Below are 26,784 nucleotides of genomic sequence, written 5' to 3' on the forward strand. Positions count from 1 at the left end.
TATACAACTGAAACTCACACTGACAAGTTAAAAGAGATTTTACATGTGCTACTGAAATAATGACAAATCTTTTGTAATAGTTTATTATTTTGGAGAAGGAAAAAATGTTTTAAAGCAAACTGCCAACATGTCAGAAGCATTTTGAAGCATCCAATATTTAAATCAAAATACTTTCTAATATATACTGTCTCAAGCCACAAAGTAGATCAGCAATTTACATGACCAGTCAAATTAATCCTGTCTTAATGAAAAGAATTTAGATAAACTAGTAGTCTGGCTTCTGCTCACCATAATAGCAACACCCACAGCATACTTTGGTCCTTTATCAGTTAGGGTCTGTATTGGCATGCTGTGATAACAAACTATCACAGTCTTGGTGACTTAAACAACAGAAATTTATATTCATATAGTTTTGAAGGCTAGAAGTCCAAGATCAAAGTATTAGCAGGTTTGGTTTCTTCTGAGGCCTCCCACCTTGGCTTGCAGATGGCTACTTTCTTGCTGTGTCTTCATGTGGTATTTCCTTTTTGCACATGCGTACCTAATGTCTCTGTGTGTCCAAATTTCCTCTTCTTAAAAGGACACCCATGAGATTGTACTAGAGCTCAAACTGAGAGCCTCATTTTAACTTAATCACCTATTTAAAGGCCTTACCTGCAAATGGTCAAATCCTAAGGTTCTAAAAATCAGTAAATTTGGAAAGGCAGGTATAATTTATCCCATAAAAGAATTTTTAGGTACAAACAACTAAAATCAAGCCAAATTTAAGTTTAAAAAAAAATTATTGGAAATGCTGCCCGCAGAATCTAAGGAATCTGGCAGTCTTAGGATATCCAGAATTTTGGGAAACCTGGAGAATTCAGGTTAGGAAAACTAAAAGAGCAAGAGATAATAGCAAAGGATGTAACTAAAGTATAGAGCAGATGCTGCCACCAGCTTATCACCACTGGATTTGTAATAAAATGTATTCTTCTAATGCTCTGAAGGACTCCAGAACTATTTCTGAGTCTTGTCTCATTTCTTTGAGATTAAAAGCTTAGGCATGGTGGGGAGGTGGCAGGAAGAATCTGTTGGTCAAATCCTAAATTATGTAACTAGAACCTGGTTTTGTGGGATAAGGGAAAAGGAGAAACTTGCCCCTTTAGTTTCTAAAGTGGGAATTTTAACATAACGGGTAATCTCTCTTTCTCTCTCTCTCTCGCTCTCTCTCTCTCTCTCTCTCTCACACACACACACACACACACAGCACCAAGGACCTTTGGTTTTGTTTGTTTTGGATTTTGAGTCTCTATTCTTTTCTCTTTCCCTCCCTGGTGAGCAGGAAGAGGTTATATCATCAGGCAAGGGTATGTGTAAGGATCAAGGCAGTAACACTCTTCACTCCTCCTTCTGCAGTTTCAAAAGAGTGGGGTTGCTGAGAAGATTAGGATGTTTGCAGCATCTTAGGTGGTCCTGTCTCCTTAATCTCGATGAGTCTCTGGTCCCTTTAATCTTACCTCAGGTGGTTCTGTTGCTGCTTCTCCTTTGATTAGCAGCCCACTCCAGTACTCTTGCCTGGACAATCCCATGGGTGGAGGAGCCTGGTGGGCTGCAGTCCATGGGGTCGCTAAGAGTCGGACACAACTGAGCTACTTCACTTTCACTTTTCACTTTCATGCATTGGAGAAGGAAATGGCAACCCACTCCAGTGTTCTTGCCTGGAGAATCCCAGGGACGGGGGAGCCTGGTGGGCTGCCGTCTATGCGGTCACACAGAGTCGGACACGACTGAAGCGACTTAGCAGCAGCTGCCCTTCAGGCTTCTCTGGTGGCCCAAACGGTAAAGAATCCGCCTGCAATGCAAAAGACCCAGGTTTGATCCCTGGGTCAGGAAGATTCCTTGCAGAAGAGTATGGCAACCCACTCCAGTATTCTTGCCTGGGCAATCCCATGGACACAGGAGCCTGGCAGACTACAGTCCATAGGGTCACAAAGAGTCAAAAGATGTGATTGAGTGACTGTCACTTCTTGCACCCTTTGGCACTTGGAGACAGTCATAGAGGCTGGAGTCTTGCCTACAAGGAATGGCAGACAAAAAGGCCTTCATGCCCAGGAGTCCCATAGGGCCCTGCTCAGCATCACCGGGTCAGGAAGATCCCCTGGAAAGGAAATGGCAACCCATTCCAGTATTCTTGCCTGGAAAAATCCCATGGACAGAGGAGCCTGGCAGCCTACAGTCCATGGTGTTGCAAAGAGTAGGACAGGACTTAGCGACTAAACAGCAACAATTTTTATTTGTATAAATATTAATAGGCCCCATTTATTCATCTACTTTTGTATTATCAGTGATACGTTTTTAGACTTTGACGTGGAAGCTGTATAACTGAGATTGGGACTTGAACCCATGGTCTTTTAGTTGAAATCACTCACCTGGTTTCAGAATGTAATGAAGCTCAGATGTCTCATTCCAGAAAGAGTTCAGTGAGAGACAAAGTGACAGGTAAAAAGTGGCTTTACCTAGAGAGAAATACATTCCACAGGAGTGCAGCAGTGGGCCATATCAGAAAGAGTGGCTCCGAAATATGGCATGGTTAGTTTTTTATGGGCTGGGTAATTTCATAGGCAAATGAGTGGGAGGATTACTCCACTATTTGGGGGAAAAGCGTTAGTTGCTCAGCCACGTGGGACTCTTTGTGGCCCCATGGACTGTAACCCGCTAGGCTCCTCAGTCCATGGAATTTCCCAGGCAATACTGGAGTGGGTTGCCATTTCCTTCTCCAGGGGATCTTCCAGATCCAGGGATTGAACCCAGGTCTTCAGCATTGCTGGTAGACTAATCTTTACCATTTGAGCCACTAGGGAAGCCCATTTGTGGGAAGGAGCAGGGATTTCCTGGAATTGGGCCAACACCCCCTTTTGGTCTTTGATGGCTTTAGCAAGCTGATTTGTTACCATTGAGTTAGCCACCATCTTGGACCTATTGGGTTCTAATCAGTTTCTGGCACAAGTCCTCCAGCTATGGCATTCTTTTAAAGTTTGTGGCCTGCCTCCTCCAGCCCCCATTTGAAGTTTAACTGCAAAAGTTGGAATTTCTAGCTTGGCCTTTATCAGAATCCTGAATATGTTTCTTCTTTTCTGCGCTTCACTTTAAAATGCTAACAGTAGCAACTCCTATCTCAATATCACTGTGATAACCAAATGAAATAGTGTGTATGCTATGCCAACTAGTTTCTGAATTCAGTTCAGTCACTCAGTCGTATACAACTCTTTGCGACCCCATGGACTGAGCACACCAGGCTTCCAGGTCTTTCACCAACTCCTGGAGCTTGCTCAAATTCATGTCCATCGAGTCGGTGATGCCATCCAACCATCTCATCCTCTGTCGATCCCTTCTCCTCTTGCCTTCAATCTTTCCCAGCGTCAGGGTCTTTTCCAATGAGTCAGTTCTTCCCATCAGGTGACCAAAGTATTGGAGTTTCAGCTTCAGCATCAGTCCTTCCAATGAACACCCAGGACTGATCTCCTTTAGAATGGACTGGTTGGATTACCTTGCAGTCCAAGGGACTCTCAAGAGTCTTCTTCAACACCACAGTTCAAAAGCATCAATGCTTCAGTGTTCAGTTTTTTTCATAGTCCAGCTCATCCATACCTGACTACTGGAAAAACTATAGCCTCGACTAGATGGACCTGTGTTGGCAAAGTAGCATCTTTGCTTTTTAATATACTGTCTAGGTTTGTCATAACTTTTCTTCCAAGGAGAAAACGTCTTTTAATTTCATGGCTGTAGTCACGATCTGCAGTGATTTTGGAGCCCCCCCCCCAAAAAATAAAGTCTGTCACTGTTCTGGATTACCAAGCATTTAATGGGTATCCAGGTCCCATCACTTTATGGCAAATAGGGAAACAGTGTCAGACTTTATTTGGGGGGGCTCCAAAATCACTGCAGATGGTGACTGTAGCCATGAAATTAAAAGAATGGAGATAATACCGCTAATCCAGCCGGCAAGAAGAGCCTCCACCCGAGACGAAGATGGGCAAAAGTCGCACATCGTCAGCGAACCAGACTGTATAGGGACAACACAAACGCAGTGAGTTCCAGTCTGTTCCCCCCAACTATCACCGAGCCTGCGGCAATCTAGCAAAGGCCAAGCGGCTGAGCGACATCACGTGTAACGCGCGGTCATTTTCCCACGTCTCGTCTCCGCCCCCTCCTGTCTCGCCGCTGCATGAGCGCAGGCGCAGATTCGCTTCCGGGTTCCGCTCCTCACTACCCACAGTGCTCTGCAGCACCAACCTGTCGCAAAGGCCGCATTCCGGCGGCGCGTGAGCGAGTAGCTTTACGGCGGTGCGGCGGCAACGGCGGCGCGCGTCTTCCTCTTCTACCGCGGGGCTAGAGTCCCTGAGGGAGTCCAGCTGTGCTTAAGTCTGGCCGGCGCGACCTGTCTCCGCAATGCCCCCCAAGAAACAGGCTCAGGCCGGGGGCAGCAAAAAGGCGGAGCAGAAAAAGAAGGAGAAGATTATCGAAGTGAGTACCTAGTCCCCTCCCCCACTCACGCCGCGAGTTCTCAGGAAAGCCGCCTCCCGGTTCCCCGCTCCCCGACTCCTCCTGTTCGCGTCTTCCGGGCACACGTGCCCCTTGCTTTGGCTCTGTGTGCCCACAGCCCCTTCTCCAGCCTGCTGCTGACGCTCACTGCCTCTCATCGCTATAGTGACGCCGCGGGCGCCCCCGCACTCAGCCTTTACTTCTCCGCCCCACACAGCCGCCTTCACCGACTCCCGTGCGAGACGACCCCCACCCCCACCCCAGTGCCCTCACAGGGTTGTGCCCTCTAGTCACCGAAATTGAAGACGTTTCTAGGCTTGTGTTAAAAAAGAAAAATACGCTGAACTGTCTGGGACCACACTCTGGAAGGTCGACTTATTACGAGCCTTTGTGTTTCGTGTTTCTTTACCCGTCACCTAGGAGTAGTGGTTACTTCCTTCAAGCCAACAGATTACTTCGTGACGTTTTTCAAGCCACCTCTAAACTGTTTCAGGTCACATGAAGAGAGGAGATTTCTTTCATATCGTATCACACCGTCTTGTACATGACGCTTGTCATGTAGGTTCTGGATTAAATTAAATCGAAAGACGTTTTAAGGGAGATGAGGTTTCTTGTCACGAGCTGTGTTGTGTTGTATCTGAATTTGTTATATATATATATATTATATGTTTATGTAAATTCATTTAGTTCACTGATTTTATTGCCTTTTATTGGCAGAGGGACGCTATTGACGTTCTTAAATGTTTTATATTTGTAGTCCAACGACTGTATCAGTGAATTTCTTTAAGAGAGTGAACCGTATTTGAGATAACATAAACGTATCGTATGGACTTCTCTGGTGACTGACTGGTAAAGAACCCGCCTGCCAATGCAGAAGACGCAGGTTCAATCCCTGCCTCGGGAAGATCCTCTGGAGAAGGAAATGGCAACCCACTCCAGTATTCTTGCCTGGGAAATCACATGGGCAGAGGGCTGGCGGGCTACAGTCCATGGGGTCGCAAGAGTCCGACGCGACTTAGCTACTAAACAACAAGGTATTTCTTTCCCGAATTCCTGCAATTAATCACTCTTATAATTTAAATAGTTCCTCCTGTGCGTTAGAAGTAGTTGGAAAAGCCATGACCATTTTCCTACATGAGAAATATCTGAATAATTAATGGAGAGCCGTTTCTGGAATAGTTAACTTTTCATTAGAACGGGAAAAACATGTTGGGTGTTTTGAAATGAGCTATTTATTTGTAAATGATTCTTTTAATTTAAGTATTTATAGCCTTGAAAAATAATAGCAGTGAAAGCCCTCAGGGTTTCATTGTATAAACCTAATCAGAACTTGTGTTTGTCAGAATTTCACAAAAGTTTTAGTGTGTTGATTGGAAGAACTATCATGAAGAAGCATAACTAGAGATTTGAAAACAATCATTGTCACCTTCACATCTGTGTCTTTATGCTGTTTAAGAACTGTCATGAGGTAGCAAAGCTAGCGATTTGAAAACAGTCATTGTCACCTTCACATCTGTGTCTTCTGTACCTTTTTGAACAATCTGGATTCTTGACACTTGGTAAATCTCTGGGGATGGTTACCTGATGGCATTTGGTGCTATGTAAATAAACCAAGGGCATTTTAGACATGGCATTTCAGTTGTTAGCTTCCTTTACTGAGGTTGAATTAACACATTCAACCGTGATGCAAAGTGAAATATAGACATGAAATTAAATATTGCATGGCAGTTTAAGTATACTTTATGCATTTGAGTTTCATCTGTGTAGAGCTTTTATTTTTAAATAAATATTTAATTTTGTTTTAAGCAGTTGTATTTGAAAATTATAGTATTCCCATAACTAAAAATGATAGCTATGGATTTATTCATCTTGTAACAAGGTTATTTTTAAGGTAAAGAGAAGAGGACTTTAGTTTCATTAACAAAGACTTCACCAAAGAAGTCTTCACATGACCAAAAAAAAAATGGAAAATAGACAGCTGTATGCTTTAGCCAAAAATATTAGAATAGTGGGATTAAGCCTTTCTGCCCACATTTAATATATGATGAGTGATTTTTTTTTAAATGGTAGTGGAGAAGGCAATGGCAAGCCACTCCAGTACTCTTGCCTAGAAAATCCCATGGATGAAGGAGCCTGTTAGGCTGCAGTCCCTGGGGTCGCTAAGGGTCGGACACGACTGAGCGACTTCGCTTTCACACATTGGAGAAGGAAATGGCAACCCACTCCAGTGTTCTTGCATGGAGAATCCCAGGGACAGGGGAGCCTGGTGGGCTTCCGTCTATGGGGTAACACAGAGTCGGACACGACTGAAGTGACTTAGCAGCAGCAGCAGTGTGCTGCTTAGATGTTTACTACCACCAGAGAGGAACCACAGTATTGTAAACTGTAGGTTTAAGTTTTATTACTTTTTTGCGAAACTAGATTTGTAGAGAATACTATGTTATTCAGCCTGGTTAGGGAACAGTATATTTCATTGCATCCAGAAAAGCACTGCTTTTCATTTTTTCTACAATTTGCATAATTTGAATACTGTTAATAGAAGGCTTTTTATTATCAAAACCTTTAAAAGTTAAGATGAAGTAAAATATATTTTAATTCTACCCATTTTAAATTTAATATTTCTATACAACTTCTAAAGGTTACTTTCCATTGACAGTTATCGCAAAATATTGACTATATTCCCCATGTTGTACAGTACATCCTTGAGCTGATCTCATGCAATATTTTGTACCTCACACTCCTCAACCCCTATATTGTCCCCCCACAACCGCTAGTCTGCTTTTTTTTATAACCTTTTTTTTTTATTATTATTTTCAGAGTCTACACATAAGTGATTTGTCTTTCTCTGTCTTATTTCACTTAGTGTGATATCCTTCTGGTCCACCCATGTTGCTACAAATGGCAACAGTTTATTCTTTTTTATGGCTGAGGTGTATTCCACAGTATATATACCACATCTTCCTTATCTATTCATCTGTGATGGACATGTAGGCTGCTTCCACACCTTGGCAATTGTAAACAGTGCTGCTGTGAACACTGCAGTTGCATGTATCTTTTCAAATTAGTGATTTGATTTGGTTTTTTCCTAGGTGTATACCCAGGAGAGGAATTGCTGAGTCATATAATAGTTCTGTTTTTAATGACAGAAAAGTGTAGTTTGCAACAAACTTACAATGAACATGTGGCAGTTGAAACCTGGTTCATACTGATAATTGATTTTTATTGCCATAATTTTTGTGGAAAAGGTATTGTCTATATTTGACATTTGAAAGGTTAATAACATTTCAGAGCCTGCTTAATTTTGGAAAATTTATAGGCATATGATCAGAAGTTCTAAATTTACCAAAAATTGAAGGTTAAGTAGAACATATGCTTTTAAGCAGCACTTTTGAAGAGATTTTAAAGTAAGTGGTTGCACTACCCACCTGTCCCTTCTTCTGTACCTCTGTTGCTTCCACTGTCACCGTCTTAGAAGTACCTGACATATGTTCAATTAATAACAGCTGTTGTTAATTCATTACTATAAAAAGAACTAGTTAGGGAAATTAATCAGACTGACCTGCACTGTCTATACAGTGCTTACTTTCTGTCACTTAAAATAATTAACTTATAGTGCCTGCATTTTTTTTTTCTTTCCCTGTTTAAGCTCCCCAAAATTTCATGAATTCATTTGCATTTATAAGTATTTGCTTCCCTGGTGGCTCAGACAGTAAAGAATCTGCTTGCAATGTGGGAAACCTCGGTTTGATCCCTGGGTTGGGAAGATCCGCTGAAGAAGCAAGCGGCTACCCGCTCCAGTATTCTGGCCTGGAGAATTCCTTGGACAGAGGACCCTGGTTGGCTAACAGTCCATGGGGTCACAGAGTCAGACAGGACTGAGTTACTTTGGCTTTCTTTATGAAATGAGTATATCAGAAAGGGTTATGGTTCTGTTAAGCATTCATACAGTTGTCTCAAATGGCATATACTATTTGCTTTCTTTGGCCAAAATTTAATAAACTGAAATCAGCTTTGGGAAATGGAAGGTTTGTTAATGGAAAGGGGTAGATAATCTGGGTTCAGTTCAGTCACTCAGTCGTGTCCGACTCTTTGCGACCCCATGAATCACGGCACGCCAGGCCTCCCTGTCCATCACCAACTCCCAGAGTTCATTCAAATTCATGTCCATCGAGTCGGTGATGCCATCCAGCCATCTCATTCTCTGTCGTCCCCTTCTCCTCCCGCCCCCAATCCCTCCCAGCATCAGAGTCTTTTCCAGTGAGTCAGCTCATTGCATGAGGTGGCCAAAGTATTGGAGTTTCAGCTTTATCTTCAGTCCTTCCAATGAACACCCAGGACTGATCTCCTTTAGAATGGACTGGCTGGATCTCCGGCAAGCAAATAAAGGATGTCCAGCTAAGGCCTTGTAGCAGCAAAGAAGTAGTAATTGAGACTTAGAGGGACAGCATCCAGATGTGTAAAGGATGGAGAAAGAAGTGATTTCTTGTTGCCAGTGAAAAACTTCAGCTAAGGTCAACTGGTTATTACTTGAAGCTGGATTAACGAGAAGCAAAATATCCATTGCATAGATGGACAGAAATACTAAGAGTGCATGTTGGGATGAAACTAATTAGGTAGAGCAGTGCTGGCCTTTGTTCACACTGGTGAACAAAAGAGAGGACTCCAGTTATCTTTGAGGACTGTTTATTATTGACCTGCCCTCACACCCTCTTCCTTTTTGCCAATATCTTAATTTAAGATGTAGAGGCTGGTCTGTAAAAGAAGTAGGATTACTTAAGGGTAAGAAGAAGGGGGCAAAAGTGTCAGTTTTAAGTCAGGTTTGGAGTTCACTAAATGTTAAGGCTTTTGAAGCCTCTGGGAGTCATCCTTTTAGAGTTACTGCCTGATCTCTAAACTCCTTTGTATTTTATTTTCCATGCCTGAAACACACATTGTTCCTTCCTTATCACCTTACCTTTGGGACCTTATTAGTCTAATGAGAACCACTATTTCCCTAGGGTTGAGTGTAACCTCTCATCTTCCCATCTGCTATCCCTTGACCCTTAAATCCAGGTTAATCTTGAGCTAAGGGTCTCTCCTATATTTAAGAAGAGAGAGGGAGGCTTTAAGTATTCCAAATTGCAAACTATCCAGTTTTTAAGAGGTACTATTGGTGTATCAGGTCCACAGTGTAGTATTCAGAAAACTTTGTGTACCAACCGACCCTGTAACTTAACTGGTTTCTCTGGGAAGTAGTTTTTCATGGTGGGAAGAACAAGAACTTTGCTTAGACTCAAATAATACCTGAACCAGACACAGATCTCAGTGTTTGGTGGAAAGAGAGGAAGAGAAGCAAGCCATCTACAAGTGATCAGTTTTACACAGCTCCTTTAATTCCCTCACTGAAGTAAGTATTATTTACCTTTTTGCATTTGAAGAAAGAGAAACAGGTTAAATAACTTGCCCAAGGTTGTTATTAATGCAGCAAGTGGCAGAGTTAGGATTTTGGTTCCCAAGTCCTTCCTGTTAACTACTGTGCTCCACCTCCTTGTAATAAGTCTTTTGACTTGCACTGCAGTCCTGAGATGCTAGTAAGTTGAGACCCATTTTACAAATAAGGAAACTGTCAATGAAGGTTATTTGTCCAGTTCTGTTTGGTACTGGAGCTTAAGCACTCTAACTCCAGAGCTTATACCCTATAAATCATTACACTCTACAACCTGCCCCTTATTAGCAGTGTTACTTCAAAAGAATTGAGTTTGAATAGTCACATTTGCAGAATGAGATAATATGATCTTTAAGAGGATTCAACAGATATATTCAGGAGTTTATGTTTAGTGAATGCTAGATGTAAATAAGTGTCCTTTATCTCTGGAAAAAAACAATAATTTCCAAGTTCTAATTAGAGACTTTCAAAATACAACTCATTCATTATCTCTTTAGACTGGTTAATTGTGTGCTAAAGCAGTGTAATTAAACCTGAAAAACTTTTTCTTCTGGGATCTGGAGCCTATACACCTCTTCCAGCTTTTGTCATGAGTACTTACTTTCTATCTGACCAGCACCCCTTAGACGACTTTTTTCTTTCCTAAATCATCATATATCAGTATCTATCTTTCTATCTGGCCTTGCTTAATTCTTAGTTTGCTTCTCCTCTGTATTAATACAGAAAGCATGAACTGAACCCCAGATAGGCTCTTCTCTGGCGAGGCATATGTAGATGGTGTTGCACTTTCATGCTAGTAATACTTCAATCTGAGGTTTTCCATCCCCTCATGAGACCTCATTTTTTTGTAAAAGGAAAGTACTTTATGGCATTTCACACCTGGTTGCTGTATGCAGTCATCTCTCCATATGTCACTTTACTGTTAACCATTTTATTCTTCTAATTGGATTGTGTATTAAACTCTATAAAAACAAGGGAAGCCAACCATATTTTTTTAAAAAATACAGAGAATATCAGCTTGTATATGCCACCTACTACCTTTTTTTATATACATAGACTGTAGGAAATTCATGTAGAATTTTGTTATATAATGCAATATTAAAGCATAGGCATTTAAGTAGGGAAACTGAAGCTTTGCTGTATGGATAGATATAGATGAGATGAACAAAGAGCTGTTTCCCAATGAGAAATAATCTTTTAGAACTAAAATCCTCTTGAACTTTGTGATCTTGAGAGCATTGAAAGATATATTTTATTAATTTTTTCCACTTCCAATTTGTTAGCATAGGTATGTAAGTATTCTCTACCTATAATAACTTTTTTCTCACTACCTTGTCCTTTCCCTTAGAAATAATGTCTAAAGGCTTTAAACTAGCCACTTAATTTATTTCAGATTGAATGCCTCTCAAAAGATCTCAGGTGAATTTAAGACCTTTTTGCCTCTTTCTTCCTTTTGGAAACTCACTTATAAACAAGAGTATAAAAGAAATCCAAACTCCGACTTGAAATTAGGAGACATCTATAATTTTGAACCTCAGCATACAAAAACTGATAGTGGGTAGAGGATGAATTGGTTAACTGATCTTGTAGAACAGAGCAGTTGGGCCTGAGTGCCCACCTAGGAGTGTGCCATTGAGAAGTAAGTGGATTTGCTCTGGAAAATTTTGCAGAAAGTCAACCATGGCAGGTACTAGGTAATGCAGAAGGCAAGTGACTGAAAATTGAGGGTTTAAAGAACAGAAGTAGCTGATAGTTTTATTACCCCTGCAAGAAAGAGGGTAGAGGTTATAAATCAGGAGGCCTCTCTGCTTCTGTAACTAGGCACAAAGGGTGTGGGAGGCATGATTAAAATGTGAGCCTGAAAAGAGCCACTGAGGTGTCTATGCAGTAAACTAAAAGACACCTTCTCCTACCTGTTCTCTTTTCCAGTCCTCTAGCTAGGCTTGTTCTCTTCTCAAGAGAAAGCAAAAAGACAGGAAAAAAGACTTTTGGATACCAGTGTTTGGTGGTTTCCTGATAGGCTTTTCACCTTGGGGTGAAGCTCACTCAGTTTAGCCTCTTATGTTACTTTCCTAGGGTTCTCATACAAATTATCACAAATTGGGTGACTTGAAAAAACATAAATTTATTTTCTCACAGGTACGGAGGCTAAAAATCTGAAATCTGGTGCAAGCAGGACAGTGCTCCCTCTGAAGACTCTAGGGAAGAATCTCCCCTTTCCTTTTTCTAGTTTCTGGTGGCTTCCAGCTGTCTTTGGCATTCCTTGGCCTAGAAGCTGTATCACTGTAATCCCTCTGCCTCTTTCTGCACATTGCCTTCTCTCTAAACCTGTTTACCCTTTCATCTCTTATAAAGATACTAGTCATTGGATGTGTAATCAAGTGTGTCTTCCTCTTAATTTATTATAGCTACAAAGACCTTTTTCCAAATAAAGTCACGGTCTGAGGTCTGATTCATTCACTCATGAATCTGAGGGGGACACTCTTCATCCTACTGCAGCATAAGTAGTCAAAGACTATCATTTAGTGCACATAATGTACATTCCACAAGTGAGAGAAGCTATTATAGTAATATCTTTCCCAAAGTACTATTTGATAATATTCCAAGTTTAAAGTGTTGCTTTTTAGTTAGGAATACTTCAATTTTAATATTTCCATTCTCGCAACAGCTAGTAATGCATGCATTTTAAATTTGAGTTCTTTAGGTGTTCAGAGAGGATAGTTCTATTACCCAAGAAACCAATTCAGAACTTAATGTATCTGCTTATGCAGATACAGTATTCCCAGTTCATAATTCCTCATTCTTTGCTGAGAAAAATGCTTTCTGAGGTAAAGTAAGATTTAGAAGATTTAGGATGGCTGCCTCCCCTCTGGGTAAAGGTTTTCAGATATCCTGTGCTTAAGAATTAGAAACCCTGTTGAAAAAGAATTTTCCTAAACTTACTTGATTGTTGAACTAATTATCCTGCTCTAACATCTCTGCACATCCTGTAATACTGATATTCTAAAACAATTCAGATAAAGCATCATAGACCAACAAGTTTAATGATGATAGTTGTGAGTGTGTATTGAATCCTAATGTATCGTTAATATAAATTGCTAACATATTTCAGTACTGTTTCTCATTTAGGACAAAACTTTTGGTCTGAAGAATAAGAAAGGAGCAAAGCAACAGAAGTTTATCAAGGCTGTCACTCATCAAGTTAAATTTGGTCAACAGAATCCACGTCAGGTAAGTAACTTAAATTTCTGCATTTTCTTCATATGGATGTAATACAACATTGTTGCAGATAAAAATGTTTGGTGCTATAATTGTGTTTCAAAACAGAATCCTACTCTGTAAACTTACCTACATCTTCTCTTGGTTACTCAGCAATACCTTCTAGATACTCTTTGAAGCCATTTTGACATAGCTCTAGTTTATTCTAATGGCTGCATACTGTTCTATGATGTGGATATACTAGATCCATATTTTCACTCTTTATAAGTAACGACTTTGTTTCCAGCTTTCTGACTTTAAGAACAGTTCTACAAGAAATTCTCTTGTACAGGTGTTTTTAGGTGCATTTGTGGTTTTTATTTATGTAGCATAAATTATCTGGTGACAGTTTCTAAATAAAGGGAAATGGACTTCTAATTTTAAGAAGTTTGCCTGATTATTCTCCATAGAGATTATAATACTTCACATTTTCATTTGTAGTGCATGAGTTATAGGTACTAAAGCTCTTTTTAATGTTTTCCAATCTGATTGAGTATAAAGTGACACCTCATTTTTCTTTTCCTTATTTCTAGTGAGTTTGAAATTTTCTTAATCTTTTTCACTGTTTGAGTCTGTACTTCTGTGTTTTATTCAAATCCTTTGGTTTTTGTCTTTTTATTGTCAACTTGTGAGAAGAGATATAGATAATCTGTGATGTTTCTGTTACATTTTGATGTACCACAGTCTACATTATAGATAATTTGTGATGTTTCTGTTACATTTTGCTGTGCAACAGTTTTTAGTTTTTGTACTGTCAGATATGTCTAGCTTTTCTTTTATATGGTTGAAAAGGTCTCCCCTGTCGCTAGATTATGTGTTTTTCCTAGATTATTTTTCTGACTATTTATAGTCTATAATGTATCATATAAATTTATTTTGCATGATATTTCCTTTCAAATAAATAGCTAGAATTGTTTATCTCACTGAATTGAAACATCCCTATTGACATATATTAAAGTCTCATATATATTCAGATCTATTTCTAGATTCTCTTTTCTATCTTTCCCTAAACCAGTACCACATCAATTTTGATTATAGTGGCCTAGTAACATATTCTGGTAGCTGATTAAGGCAAGTCCTTTCCTTTAAGATGTTACTCCTTTTCTGTTTTTCTTGGCTGTTCTTCAGTTCAGTTCAGTTCAGTCGCTCAGTCGTGTCCAACTCTTTGCGACCCCATGAATCACAGCACATTAGGCATTTATTTTTACAGATGAATTTTGGAATTATTTTTATCAATTGGCAACTCATTCAAAAAACTTTAGACACATTTTCTTCAAATCTCTGTATTCTCGTTTCTTTTTTTAAATGTAGATCTTTCGCTTTGAGTTTAGGATTTTATAGATACAGACATTTATTTTAAAAAGCACTTTTTCGCCATCCTATCTCCTTTTCCTTAATTTGGAAACACTTTTTTTTCCATCTTAAAACACCAGAATATATATTCATAAGATAGTTAACTTCTATCACTGATTCTGTCTACAGATTAGTACTTTGAGCACTTTTCTTTCTCTTATACACAGTTTGACTCGAGCCAAAAGCTTGATCTTCTACACTGCTGACTTAGTAGCCTGGTCTAATAAAAATGTATGCTCAGGCTTTGGAATCAGATCTGCTTGAGTGTGCATCCCTCTATCTTATTTGTTTTATGATCTTAAATTATTTAATGGCCCTGGTCTTCAATTTGTAGTACACCGAAAGGGCAATTACCCTTGTAGGGATTCTGTGATAGTTAAATGAGAAGATAATGTAAATCTTCTGGTATAATGTAAGGATTCATCTCAAACATGTTTCCTCTTCCTGTTTTTTCTTCCAGTGGAAAGTATATTGACTGTTAATTTAAAATTTCATCAACCTGAGAAAGCCATAAAATGTCTTGTGGACTTGAGAGTACTTTCAGTAATACATTTTTGATAATCTCTTGGGTAACTGGCCTTTTATCTATGAACTTGAGGTATCTAACCACCATACCTAACACTGGAAATGAGCAACAGTCTTACTGTTCAGTTCAGTCACTCAGTCGTGTCCAACTCTCCGTGACCCCATGAATCACGGCACGCCAGGCCTCCCTGTCCATCACCAACTCCCGGAGTTCACTCAGACTCATGTCCATCGAGTCGGTGATGCCATCCAGCCATCTCATTCTCTGTCGTCCCCTTCTCCTCCCGCCCCCAATCCCTCCCAGCATCAGAGTCTTTTCCAGTGAGTCAACTCGTCGCTTGAGGTGGTCAAAGTATTGGAGTTTCAGTTTTAGCATCAGTCCTTATCCACAACGGGAAGCCACTCCAGTACTCTTGCCTAGAAAATCCCATGGATGGAGGAGCCTGGTAGGCTGCAGTCCCTGGGGTCGCTAAGGGTTGGACATGACTGAGCGACTTCACTTTCACTTTTCACTTTCACACATTGGAGAAGGAAATGGCAACCCACTCCAGTGTTCTTGCCTGGAAAATCACAGGGACGGGGGAGCCTGGTTGGCTTCCGTCTATGGGGTCACACAGAGTCAGACACGACTGAAGTGACTTAGCAGCAGCAGCAGCAGCTTATCCACAACTGGGTATTTGTTTTGCTTTGGCTCCATCCCTTCATTCTTTCTGGATTATTTCTCCACTGATCTCCAGTAGCATACTGGGCACCTACTGACTTGGGGAATTCCTCATTCAGTATCCTATCATTTTGCCTTTTGATACTGTTCATGGGGTTCTCAAGGCAAGTATACTGAAGTGGTTTGCCATTCCCTTCTCCAGTGGACCACATGCTGTCAGACCTCTCCACCATGACCCGTCCGTCTTGGGTGGCCCCACACGCATGGCTTAGTTTCATTGAGCCAGGCAAAAGATCCTTCCCCCCCCACAACACCCACTAAACCCTGTGCTGCAGAAGATGACCCTACTTTGTGTCTTCTCTAGACACATTTCTTCCAGCTCAGGACCTCAAAGTCACTTACCCTGAGTCCATCTTAGGATATACTTTACTGCCTGTGTGGCCTAATAGTCAAAGCGAGGGTATGTGCTGGGAGTATGGACAGAGTCTGGATCCAAGCCATGTCCTCTGCACCTTCTGTCTCCCCGCACACATGTGGTGGGGTGAAACTCAGGGTAGAAAGAGGAGGAGCCAGGGATTGATTCTTGCTTTACTGCCATGCTCCATGTGGAACTCCATGAAACCTGAGTGTTTTAAATTTGAACCTGCTCTTCCATGTCACAAGGTATGTTTGTCAAGTAGGGGTACAAACCATACTTTTTTTTAACAGTAGTTTGATCTCTAACATAAATACTTACAAAAATGGTTCTGGTCCCCACAAACGTCTGATACAAAGAATACTTTTATTAAAAATAAAGTGACTTAAATTTTTATTTTTAGGAAACTTTTCTCATTATTCTGTTTAAACACATCTGACCACATCATCAAAGTCAGGATTTTGAATGTCTTTAACCCTTTTATAATACTTGACCAGTTCTTTCCTAAAATTTCCTTTCCCTTTAATACTTTTTTGTCCTGGATTTCTACTTATTTCTTTGATTTCATTTAACGGGCTTTTTAGGTTCTTTTGGCTTGTTTAATATTGATATTATTCAGGGTACTGTTCTCTGCTCTTATACTTTTTTATGGTATCCAGGCATAATCTCATACACACCCAAAGTTCATTATCTGTAAGCAGTTATTTCTAAAATCTTTATCTCAAAGCAGACTTCTGTCCAGGAATCAAGATCCGTGTCCAGCTGCCTTCTAAATAATTCCACCTTTCTGCCCTGTCAGCACCTCATACCAAATATGTCTAAAACTGAGCTCATCTCCAGCTCCTGCCATGAAACCTGTTCCTCCTGTATTCCCAGTCTTGTTTAGCATCACTAACCATACAAATGATAATCCTAGACTCCTCCCTCTCCCTGATACTTCCTGTCCAGTCAGTCACTTAGTCCTAACAGTTTTACCCCCTTAACAGCTTTCTTCCACCTTTTCTCCATCCTTGCTACTAATGCCTGTTTTAAGCTCCTATGCTTTCTTGGCTACAGCAATTGCATTGGCCCCCTAATTTTCCTTGCCTTCATTCTTGGACTCCTTTCAGTCCGCTCTTCATAAAGTTGTTATTGTGATCTTTATGAAATGCAGTCTGATTGTGTCACTGGCTCACTTTAAACTCTTGAATCTCCCCTGTCCACATGTTGATACAGTCAGTATTTTTCATTGATGTCTATCACACCTGATTCATCTTTGCATTGGTTGGAGCTTCTGTTTCTGCATTTCTTGATAAAAGAATTCATCCATAAAGTATTAGTTCAGTCTAATTTTCTTAGGCATATAAGCATTCTTTGTTTCCAGAGCACCGTGTATTATATTATAGTTGCTGACATGTCTGTCTTCCCACTAGATTCTGAGCTTCTTTAAATAAGCATCTTTGTCTTTTCATCTTTGTATTCCCTGTCATCTAACATAGGACCTGACATATAAATGTTTGGATGAAACCTCTAATCATATTAGGTATGTAAATTATGTGCCTGGAACTATGTCATTTGTCATGTTTGTTTCGTTTTGTTTGGTCTCCCACATTGACCTAGCCCAGTGTTTTTCCCAAGGGTACTTATAGACACTTGGGTTTGTGCAGTTCTTTATTGTGTGAGACTGTGCATTTTAGGATGTTTATATCTCTGATCTTCAAAATGCACCTACTTATTTCTGGGGAGTAGGTTGTCACAGGAAGAAATTCCCAGGTGAGAACCATTTGCTAAAAATGCTGGGCCTGTAGCATATGCTTAACAAATGCTGTCACTGTAAGCTTTTAAATATGCTCTTAACTCGGCATGGTACCATGTGTAGGTTTTTATAAGAGTCAGTTGCCCTACAAGATTTAGCAATTTCATTTACTAGTTTGACACACCATTTAATGTATACTGGAAGGCCATTGTAACATTGATATTAAGAAGTAAGAACAATATACATGTAATATGTGATTGTCTTTGTTATGTCAGTGATATAGATATTACTGTGTAGTGAAAACAGTTTTATTGTATGACATCAAATTTATATAGCATATCTGGTAATATTATAGGTAGCACAAAGTGAAGCTGAAAAGAAGTTGAAGAAAGATGACAAGAAGAAAGAATTGCAAGAGCTAAATGAGTTGTTCAAACCTGTAGTTGCTGCTCAAAAAATAAGTAAAGGTAAACTTTAAATTTCAGAAGTGTTTTTACCAATGTAATTCATGTTTGAAAACTCTTAAATGTTTTCTTCAGTTGTATATGCTGTGAAAATAATACTCTGTCAAAATTATCTATGTCACTTCTTATTATTCCTTTTTATATGTGCATAGCTGTGTCCTACAACTATTAAGTCCAGCCATTAGCCCCCCACCCCACATAAGGGAAAATTAAGGATTTTGGCAGTCTACTAGTCATGCGACGAGTTGACTCACTGGAAAAGACTGATGCTGGGAGGGATTGGGGGCGGGAGGAGACGGGGACGACAGAGAATGAGATGGCTGGATGGCATCACCGACTCGATGGACATGAGTTTGAGTGAACTCTGGGAGTTGATGATGGACAGGGAGGCCTGGCGTGCTGTGATTCATGGAGTCGCGAAGAGTCGGACACGACTGATCGACTGAACTGAACTGAACTAGTTGATTAATAATCTCTGATCTTTGGTAGTAGACAGAACAAACCTGTGGTTATAAAAACTGCAAATCCCAAACTCTTGGCACTGCAAGTACATTTATATTTCCCTTTTGCCTCTTATCTCATTGACTCCAATTAGACAAGTAACTATAGAATAACATGTGCTTACTTGGTTTCCTACCCCCTTGCTCTCTTTTTTGGTAAGAATAAAGGAAACAAATACAGATATAATATGCTATGGAAGGAACCTCAAAAAAATGTCTTAATATTTACCTATATGTGTGGTATTTCCTTTCACACCAGTAAAAAGAAAATAACAAATTAACCAAAAGTAATTATATCTTAGAAAGAAGCTGTACTTTGTTATCTGGCAGTTTTTAATGTAAATGCCATGTGCTGTTTGACTTAGGTGCAGATCCCAAATCCGTAGTATGTGCATTCTTCAAGCAAGGACAGTGTACTAAAGGAGATAAGTGTAAGTTCTCTCATGACTTGACTCTGGAGAGAAAATGTGAAAAGCGAAGCGTTTACATTGATGCAAGAGATGAAGAACTTGAAAAAGGTATTTTTTTTTAAAGATATGTTCTTAAAAGTAAATATATTTTTGATTTGTAGTTACTAAAATATTTAGTGGCTTGAAGACCATTTCAGTCTTAGTAGGACTGTGTTTGTCCTGAAGAATAGTTTGTTGTTTTTTGTAAAATCTGAATTTATCATATTTTGGCCTTTGATTAAGTAAATGAAGATATTTAAAAACTAGTGGTTTGTTTTGTATTTGTCTCTCACTCTTTCTTCTAGTACTACCTTCTCATCTGCCTGAATTACTTAGATTTGGTGAAAATCTCACAACACTGTTCATTCTTACCTTTGGTGTTTTAAAGGAAATGTGTTAGGTTGTTAGGTCATGAGTTTTATAATATGGCTTTCTTGTGTAAGGATATATGCAATGTATTTTAGGGACAGTAAGCAAGATTACAGTATTTAGTCTCCATATGTCTCTCTATTTAGATACTATGGATAATTGGGATGAGAAAAAACTGGAAGAAGTTGTGAACAAGAAGCACGGTGAGGCGGAAAAGAAAAAACCAAAAACTCAAATAGTATGTCCTTTTCTTGAATTGAGTTGATTTGGTATTTATCATTAGGGAGAGTTACGTGGCAAGATATTTCTGCTGTTTTCTACTAGATTATTATTTAAGTTACTGTATCTTTTCATAAAGATAAGGTGATCAGGCTCTGTGTTTGGAATATACAAGTGTCACTTATACATAATTCTTGGTCAAAAGTGACTTGAAAATCATGTGACTAAAGTTCTTCAAATGCTATTTTCTGAGATGGTTTACTTTCTCAAACATGGATGAATACATGTTTTCATATAAGAATTCTTAACTTTTTGTACAAAACAAATTGAGGGAGAACTGTTAAACTACCCTGTCTAATTCATAACTTATTCTCTTTTAATGGTAGGGAGACACTTAATCATAAAGGTAAAAATGTTATTACATATGAATTGCAAAATGGGGTTTTGGTACATAATGGTTCTAGTATTATTCCAGGAAATGTACTTTTACAGATCAGGGCCTTATTTCTCAGATGCTACCTTCATGTCCACATGCTCATTCTGTAGTATATTTACAAGTGAAAAACCTTTCTGTGTTGAAAAATTCTGAATATTGTTTTTACTTCTCTCTTGTAGCCTTTTAGGAAAAGAATATTGCTTATTAGTTGATTCTTCTTTCTTATTTGTAGAGTGTGTTACCTAAAGCTTCAGTGCACTTGCATCTTGCACCCATTCATGCCTTGCTCCTTTCTTATATAAAATTGACTATAATTTCAGATAATTGAAATGATATTTGTATCTTTACTGCATGTGGTTAGTTTTTAGAAAAGATCAAACCAAAACAAAGTTATTGGTTTTGTTTTCTTGTAACGATTTTTAATTTCTCATATTTAAAAACTACTCTTTGGATTCCATTTACAAAGACTAAATGGCAGCAAACCCTTTTGTAAAGTCAGTTTAGAGCAATGTCAAAAATAAATATTTTATACAAATCCTCTCTAAAGGAAAGTTACCATTGTATTAGATATTTTAAGATTAATGTATATTTCCATTTCTGTACACAAGGTATTCTGTACCTAAGTGGTTAGCTTAAAAAAGATGTGAACTGAATGTACCTGTTCCATACACCTAAGCATTTACCTTGGAAACGGACCACACTGAGCCACTACTTGTGTATTAATAATACTGTTTCTCTAGGTGTGCAAGCATTTCCTTGAAGCTATTGAAAACAACAAATACGGCTGGTTTTGGGTATGTCCTGGAGGGGGTGATATTTGCATGTATCGTCATGCACTTCCTCCTGGATTTGTCTTGAAAAAAGATAAAAAGAAAGAAGAGAAAGAAGATGAAATTTCATTAGAAGATCTAATTGAAAGAGAGGTAACTGGTATCTTTTTCCTACCATAAAACTCTAAAGCAGTATTGTGAAATTCTAATATTTACCACTTGGGGGCAACAATAGCATGTTGTTACTAAAGGGAAAAAATAATCCGAATTTTTCTCAAAGCTTTCTTACTTTTTATTTGATAACTCTTACATGTCAAAAATATAAACCTAGCCATAATCATGATATTAATTTTAGGATTGTGAAACAATTTTTTTAAGTGCTAGCCACTGGCTTATCAAATAATTTGTTTTCATAAGATTCTTATACTGGTACATCAATTCATGAAAATGCTTAGTCAGTATTCAGAATCATTGAACTTGAAGTTTTAGTTGTTTTCCTTGATGTCTTTGTTTTTTCACCATTTTACCTAGTTATTTATTGGTTATTTTAACATGTGAAAGGAGACAGCTCCACTACAGCTTTTCAAGTATGTTTCATCACTCTTGGACTCAAGGACTCTTAATCTGTTCATCTCTGGTTCAGCACAAGAATTTTATCCTTTGAGCTAGCAGATAGATTTACTGAGTCAACAGATAAAGCTCCTGGCAGTGATATGAAAATGTTGAGATTATTGGAAATATTAGATTCAGCGTTGTATGCTTCAAACAGTATCTATTTTGCCTTGCTATGGCTGGTCTAAATATGTTTCATAAATGTCTGACTTTGAAGTTATATACATTTGTTCTTGAAAGGATGTATCATTTGGTGTCTTGCACAAGAGGCAGTATGTTGTGATAAAAAATGTAGACTTGGAGTCAGATATATTTGGAATTATCTGTGTCCTAGTTCTGCTACATATTAGCTAAAACCTCATCTTTTGAGAATCACGAATGAAACTTGGATGTATTGCTGCTTTTCATATTGCTTGTTTTCAGAAATTGACTGTAAGACTATTTTCTCATGACAAGTTTTACTCACCTTTGATTTTGAAAAGACATCTAGCTCAGAATAATGTATTTTATAATGTTTAGAAATGTTTATATCTGTGGACAATCATTTTCCTCCTTGCCATGTAAAGTAAAGATAAAACAGTTAACTCCAGATGTAATGTCTTCATAATAGTCAAAGCAAGGACTTAATTGAACTAAGAGAAAATGATTAGATATTATTATAGATAACTTTAGGGGAAGAAAATTAACTTTTTTATCTTTGCAGCGTTCTGCCCTAGGTCCAAATGTTACCAAAATCACTCTAGAATCTTTTCTTGCATGGAAGAAAAGAAAAAGACAAGAAAAGATTGATAAACTTGAGCAAGATATAGAAAGAAGGAAAGCAGACTTCAAAGCTGGGAAAGCATTAGTGGTATGTCCCAAACTCCTGCATAGGTTTTCTATTCTTTCTTTCATTTTATAATTTCTATATTATGGAAGATTTTATCTCTATTTAATTATGTACATATCTAAAGTCAGTGACCAGCAGAGATTTCCCTGACAGTCCAGCAGTGAAGACTCCACACTTCCACTGCCAGGGGCATGGGTTCAATCCCTGATGGAGGAACTAAAATCCCACATGCTGTGTGGGACCGCCAAAAAAATAAAGGCTTTTTAAAAATAAAATCAATGACTAAGAAATGTTTGAAGTTTATCCTGAGTTGATATATGTGTGTATTTGAATAGATCAGTGGTCGTGAGGTGTTTGAATTTCGTCCTGAACTGGTTGACGATGATGATGAGGAAGCAGATGATACCCGTTACACCCAGGGAACAGGTGGTGATGAGGTAAGGACGCTTTGGCACTTCATCTTCTCATGTTGATTGAGAGAAACAATAGAGAGTGACAGCAGAGCAGTATAGTTAAGAGTACTAACTTGGAGGCCTTGTTTCGATCCCTACTGTACCCTTGGAAATTAGCTACACTTTAGGCCTCCACTCTCATCCGTAATGCTGCCATAATGATAATCCTCCCGGTCACAAAGTACTTCTGAGAATTAAATGAGTTAGTAAGTTCATATTTCTTTATACTTCTTTATACAGCTTGGGACAGTGCCTAATATAGTGTTAAATGCTTGACTATATTAGCTGTAAAATGTTTTACTCTCCCTCTCAAAAAAAGGTTTTTGTTCAGTACTTTATAGTAAAAAATTAATGAGACAGAGACACTAAAAAGTACAGAGAAGGGAGCAGAAGACAGCAGCAGAATTATTGGTGATAGATAAACTTAGTATTATTGATAATAATATTTTAACTATTAACTGTATTGGTTAATAAAATAGCAAATAGCTTTTGATTTTTCATATGATTATCATAAAATTCTGACCTCTGCCTTTGAGTTAAAAGATTAAAATATATTGTTTTTGTAAAACTATGATGCCAGGAAGAAGCATCAAGTATGACATTTCCATTCCTTTCTCAAAAAGTGTATAAAAGAAGTAAATTTTGGCAATAGTCATCTGTTTTCATTTAGAACTATTAATTTTCTGTCATTAAGATAAATGTCAGAGGTAAAGGGCAAGTAATTTATGAAAACTATTTTTATTAGTAACACTCCTTTTCTATGTGTTTTTAAAGGTTGATGATTCAGTGAGCGTAAATGACATAGATTTAAGCCTGTACATCCCAAGAGATGTAGATGAGACAGGTATTACTGTAGCCAGTCTTGAAAGATTCAGCACATATACTTCAGAAAAGGATGGTAAGTATGCTAATTTTCATGTAATTCTACAAACTAAGAAACTGTCTAAAGGAGGTTAGACCAGTCTTGGCAAACTTACATGGCTGCAGGTACCGGACCGGTAACATATGTATGGTTTGGCTAAATATAAGGGTAGTGAATAGTGGAGGCTGTGGAAATGGATGGCTGGTTGGATATTGAAGCCATTAACTGAAACTTGAATGAAAATGAGTTTGGACGTTTAGCTAATGAGTTCAGTTTGGGAGCACACGAGTATGAGATATTTTGGTTATCAAAAGTGGCGTTGTCTAGGATACTGTGTAGACATTCCCAGGAGGAAAAAGTTTGAAAGTCATCTGCATTCATAGCTAACAGTGAATTATTTCACCCAGGTACATACATAGGATAAGAATGTTCTAGAACAGACTGCTGAAAACATTAATATTTTAGAGTAGTAGGAAGGAAAAAGCTTGGGAAAGTTACTGAGAAGAACAGAATTTCAGGAAGATTAAGTTGGATGAGAATTAGAAATAATTAACTATGACTAGGGAAAGAATTGTAAGAATAGAGTACACAGTATTCATTGGGACTACAATGGTGTGAGGAATGAGGAGAAAAAGTGAATATAAATCACTCACTTTTAAGAACTTTTAGAGGGAGACATGGTCATGAGAGAAGGGTCTTTTAGAATAAGGGAAATCTAAACATTATCTGTTGGCCAGAGAAAAAGGATCTGAAAAAGACAGAAAAATTGAAGATGAAACAGTGCTAGATATGGAAACAAGATCTGGAACTGTAAGTAGTTCAATTAAGAATAAGAATGGAAGGGAGGCTGGCTTACGTATATTTGGAAATAAAAGATTGCTAATACAATTTATACCTAATTGTGACTTGAGTGAGAATTAAAAAAAAAATAAAGTTTGGCACAGTTGCTGTGAAAGAAAAGGGTAGACAAAAGTTGAGAGGGGAAAAAAAAACTAAACCTTATTTTTACAGTGAAGGAATACAAGTTATAACTGGAAAAACTGGTCTGCCTTCCTGAGATTTGAGAATGCTGTCAGACTATTAATGCCAATTGCAAACTAATTTGCTCCGTTAGAAGTAGGGCTTTGGTGGTAATAGGCACAATTGCAAGTACCTCAGAGGTTTTAGTTCCTAAGAATTTGTCATCAGAAATGTATGAAATAACTTTAAGCTATTGAAAATTCTCTTCTGTTCATTATTGGTGTCATTGAACAAGAAAGGGAAGCATTTTTGTTTTGTCAGTCATAATAACTATATCCTGAAAGAAGTAGCTCCACAGCCCCAGGGTTTTTTTTTTTCCATAATTTGATGACAAGGTGAAATGTTCCTGTATTTACACCATTACAACTCGTGTGACAGTAGCTGCTTGGATCATAAACATTTTTTAGATCACATGATCATTTATCAAAATACATGGAAGTTGACTTTAAAAACCTAATTGTTGGGTCATGTAGAGAATGCAGAGTTGTATAAGATAAATGTTGCCCTCAGAGGTATGAACCATTGAACAATCAGATGTCTTCAGTGAAAGACATATTTTATAGTAGGTTTAGAAAAGTGATACAGATAAGCTCAAAAAAAGAAAAATCAGTCTTATTAGAGTAATCTTAAGGAAGGCTTTCATGGAAGAAGGGAAAGTTTATCAGCCTGTAACTATTCCTAATGGACTAGTGTTTTCTTTTTCTAGGCCTTATTGATTTTAATTTTTATTTTTAGAAAACAAATTAAGTGAAGCTTCCGGAGGTAGGGCTGAAAACGGTGAGAGAAGTGATTTGGAAGAGGACACTGAAGGGGAAGGACAGGAAAATGGAGCCATCGATGCTGTTCCTGTTGATGAAAATCTGTTTACTGGGGAAGATTTGGATGAACTAGAAGAAGAATTAAACACACTTGATTTAGAAGAATGACACCAAACAAGTCAATGAAAATATTGAGCCAGCTCAGCAGGAGTTGAAATTGACTACATTAATTTTTTTCCACCTAAAACTCTTCAACAGGATGTTTGTTTCCCATGCTGATTCTCGAGGGCTTACTTCCTCCAAAAAAGGAATATTCTCCCTACATCTTGTTTTCTGACTTTGGCTACATCTCATAGTAAGTTCAGAGTAGTTCATGATAAATTAAAGATAAATGGTCATTGCAGAAAATGATTGATTGTTGTAATTGTCCACTCAAGTAGGAAGTGTAAACTGCTTTTCCAGCTTTTGATTTTCATTGGGCATGTGTTGTTACAAGGACAACATAAATTTAAATTACCCTTCATTTAATGCAATTTTTAATGAGTGATTCTATTTCCTTTGTATTTATATGTTTAAAAGACTGCCTAAGATATGAGCCTGTACTTCATCAAGGAAACTGCATATGCAGATTCAGTATTGTATATCTTTGGACAATTAGATGGACATTTAAAATGAAACTTCGTTAATCTGACAGGATCAACTGCAATGCCCTGTGTTAAACTGTTTGAAACTACTCCCTTTTCTTTTTTGCCAATAAAGTTGTAAATAAAAACAGTGATACAATAAATTCCAAATACAGACCTTTTTTTAATGTTTTTCTATGAAAGTCTTCTGACTATTTCTAGCTTGAGAATTTTTACTAAATATCTATTAGAATTAATTATCACAAAAGAGATACTTAAAGGATTCTCTTAAAACCGATTGATTACAGGACTGAGTGCTGATAGCACTACTATGAGTTTAGTAACAAATACTTAGCCTCAAAAAGAGACTATAGATGGTGTTATATGAAAGGGTAATTACTGAATTGATAGATCATCAACCTAGTTAAGTATCACCTACATGCGTATGTGCTAGCAGTGCAGGTAAAGCAGTTGTACCAAATACTACTTAAGCATCATTGTGGAGATCCATTGTGTTATAGTAGTATG

General features: G+C 38.2%; 1 protein-coding gene across 1 annotated transcript; it reads left to right on the plus strand.

Annotated features, from left to right (window-relative positions):
- Positions 1-4,303: 4,303 nt before the first annotated feature.
- On the plus strand, positions 4,304-25,924 carry ZC3H15 (zinc finger CCCH-type containing 15). Its single transcript, XM_055397835.2, has 10 exons — positions 4,304-4,503; positions 13,076-13,177; positions 18,249-18,360; positions 19,223-19,375; positions 19,822-19,913; positions 21,071-21,253; positions 22,416-22,562; positions 22,877-22,978; positions 23,768-23,891; positions 25,611-25,924. The coding sequence occupies exons 1-10, from the start codon at positions 4,429-4,431 to the stop codon at positions 25,799-25,801; spliced, it is 1,281 nt and encodes a 426-aa protein (XP_055253810.1). The 5' UTR covers positions 4,304-4,428; the 3' UTR covers positions 25,802-25,924.
- The last annotated feature ends 860 nt before the right edge of the window (positions 25,925-26,784 follow it).

This window comes from Moschus berezovskii, chromosome 2, assembly GCF_049115385.1.
Source record: "Moschus berezovskii isolate FMDL1 chromosome 2, NW_MosBer_1.0, whole genome shotgun sequence".
NCBI classification, from domain to species: domain Eukaryota; kingdom Metazoa; phylum Chordata; class Mammalia; order Artiodactyla; family Moschidae; genus Moschus; species Moschus berezovskii.

Coding starts and splice junctions, on each gene's coding strand:
- ZC3H15 (XM_055397835.2), top strand. CDS start 4,429: ATGCCCCCCAAGAAACAGGCTCAGGCCGGGGGCAGCAAAAAGGCGGAG. Junction 18,361..19,222: donor TGCTCAAAAAATAAGTAAAG/GTAAACTTTAAA, acceptor TGTTTGACTTAG/GTGCAGATCCCAAATCCGTA. Junction 21,254..22,415: donor AAGATCTAATTGAAAGAGAG/GTAACTGGTATC, acceptor TTATCTTTGCAG/CGTTCTGCCCTAGGTCCAAA.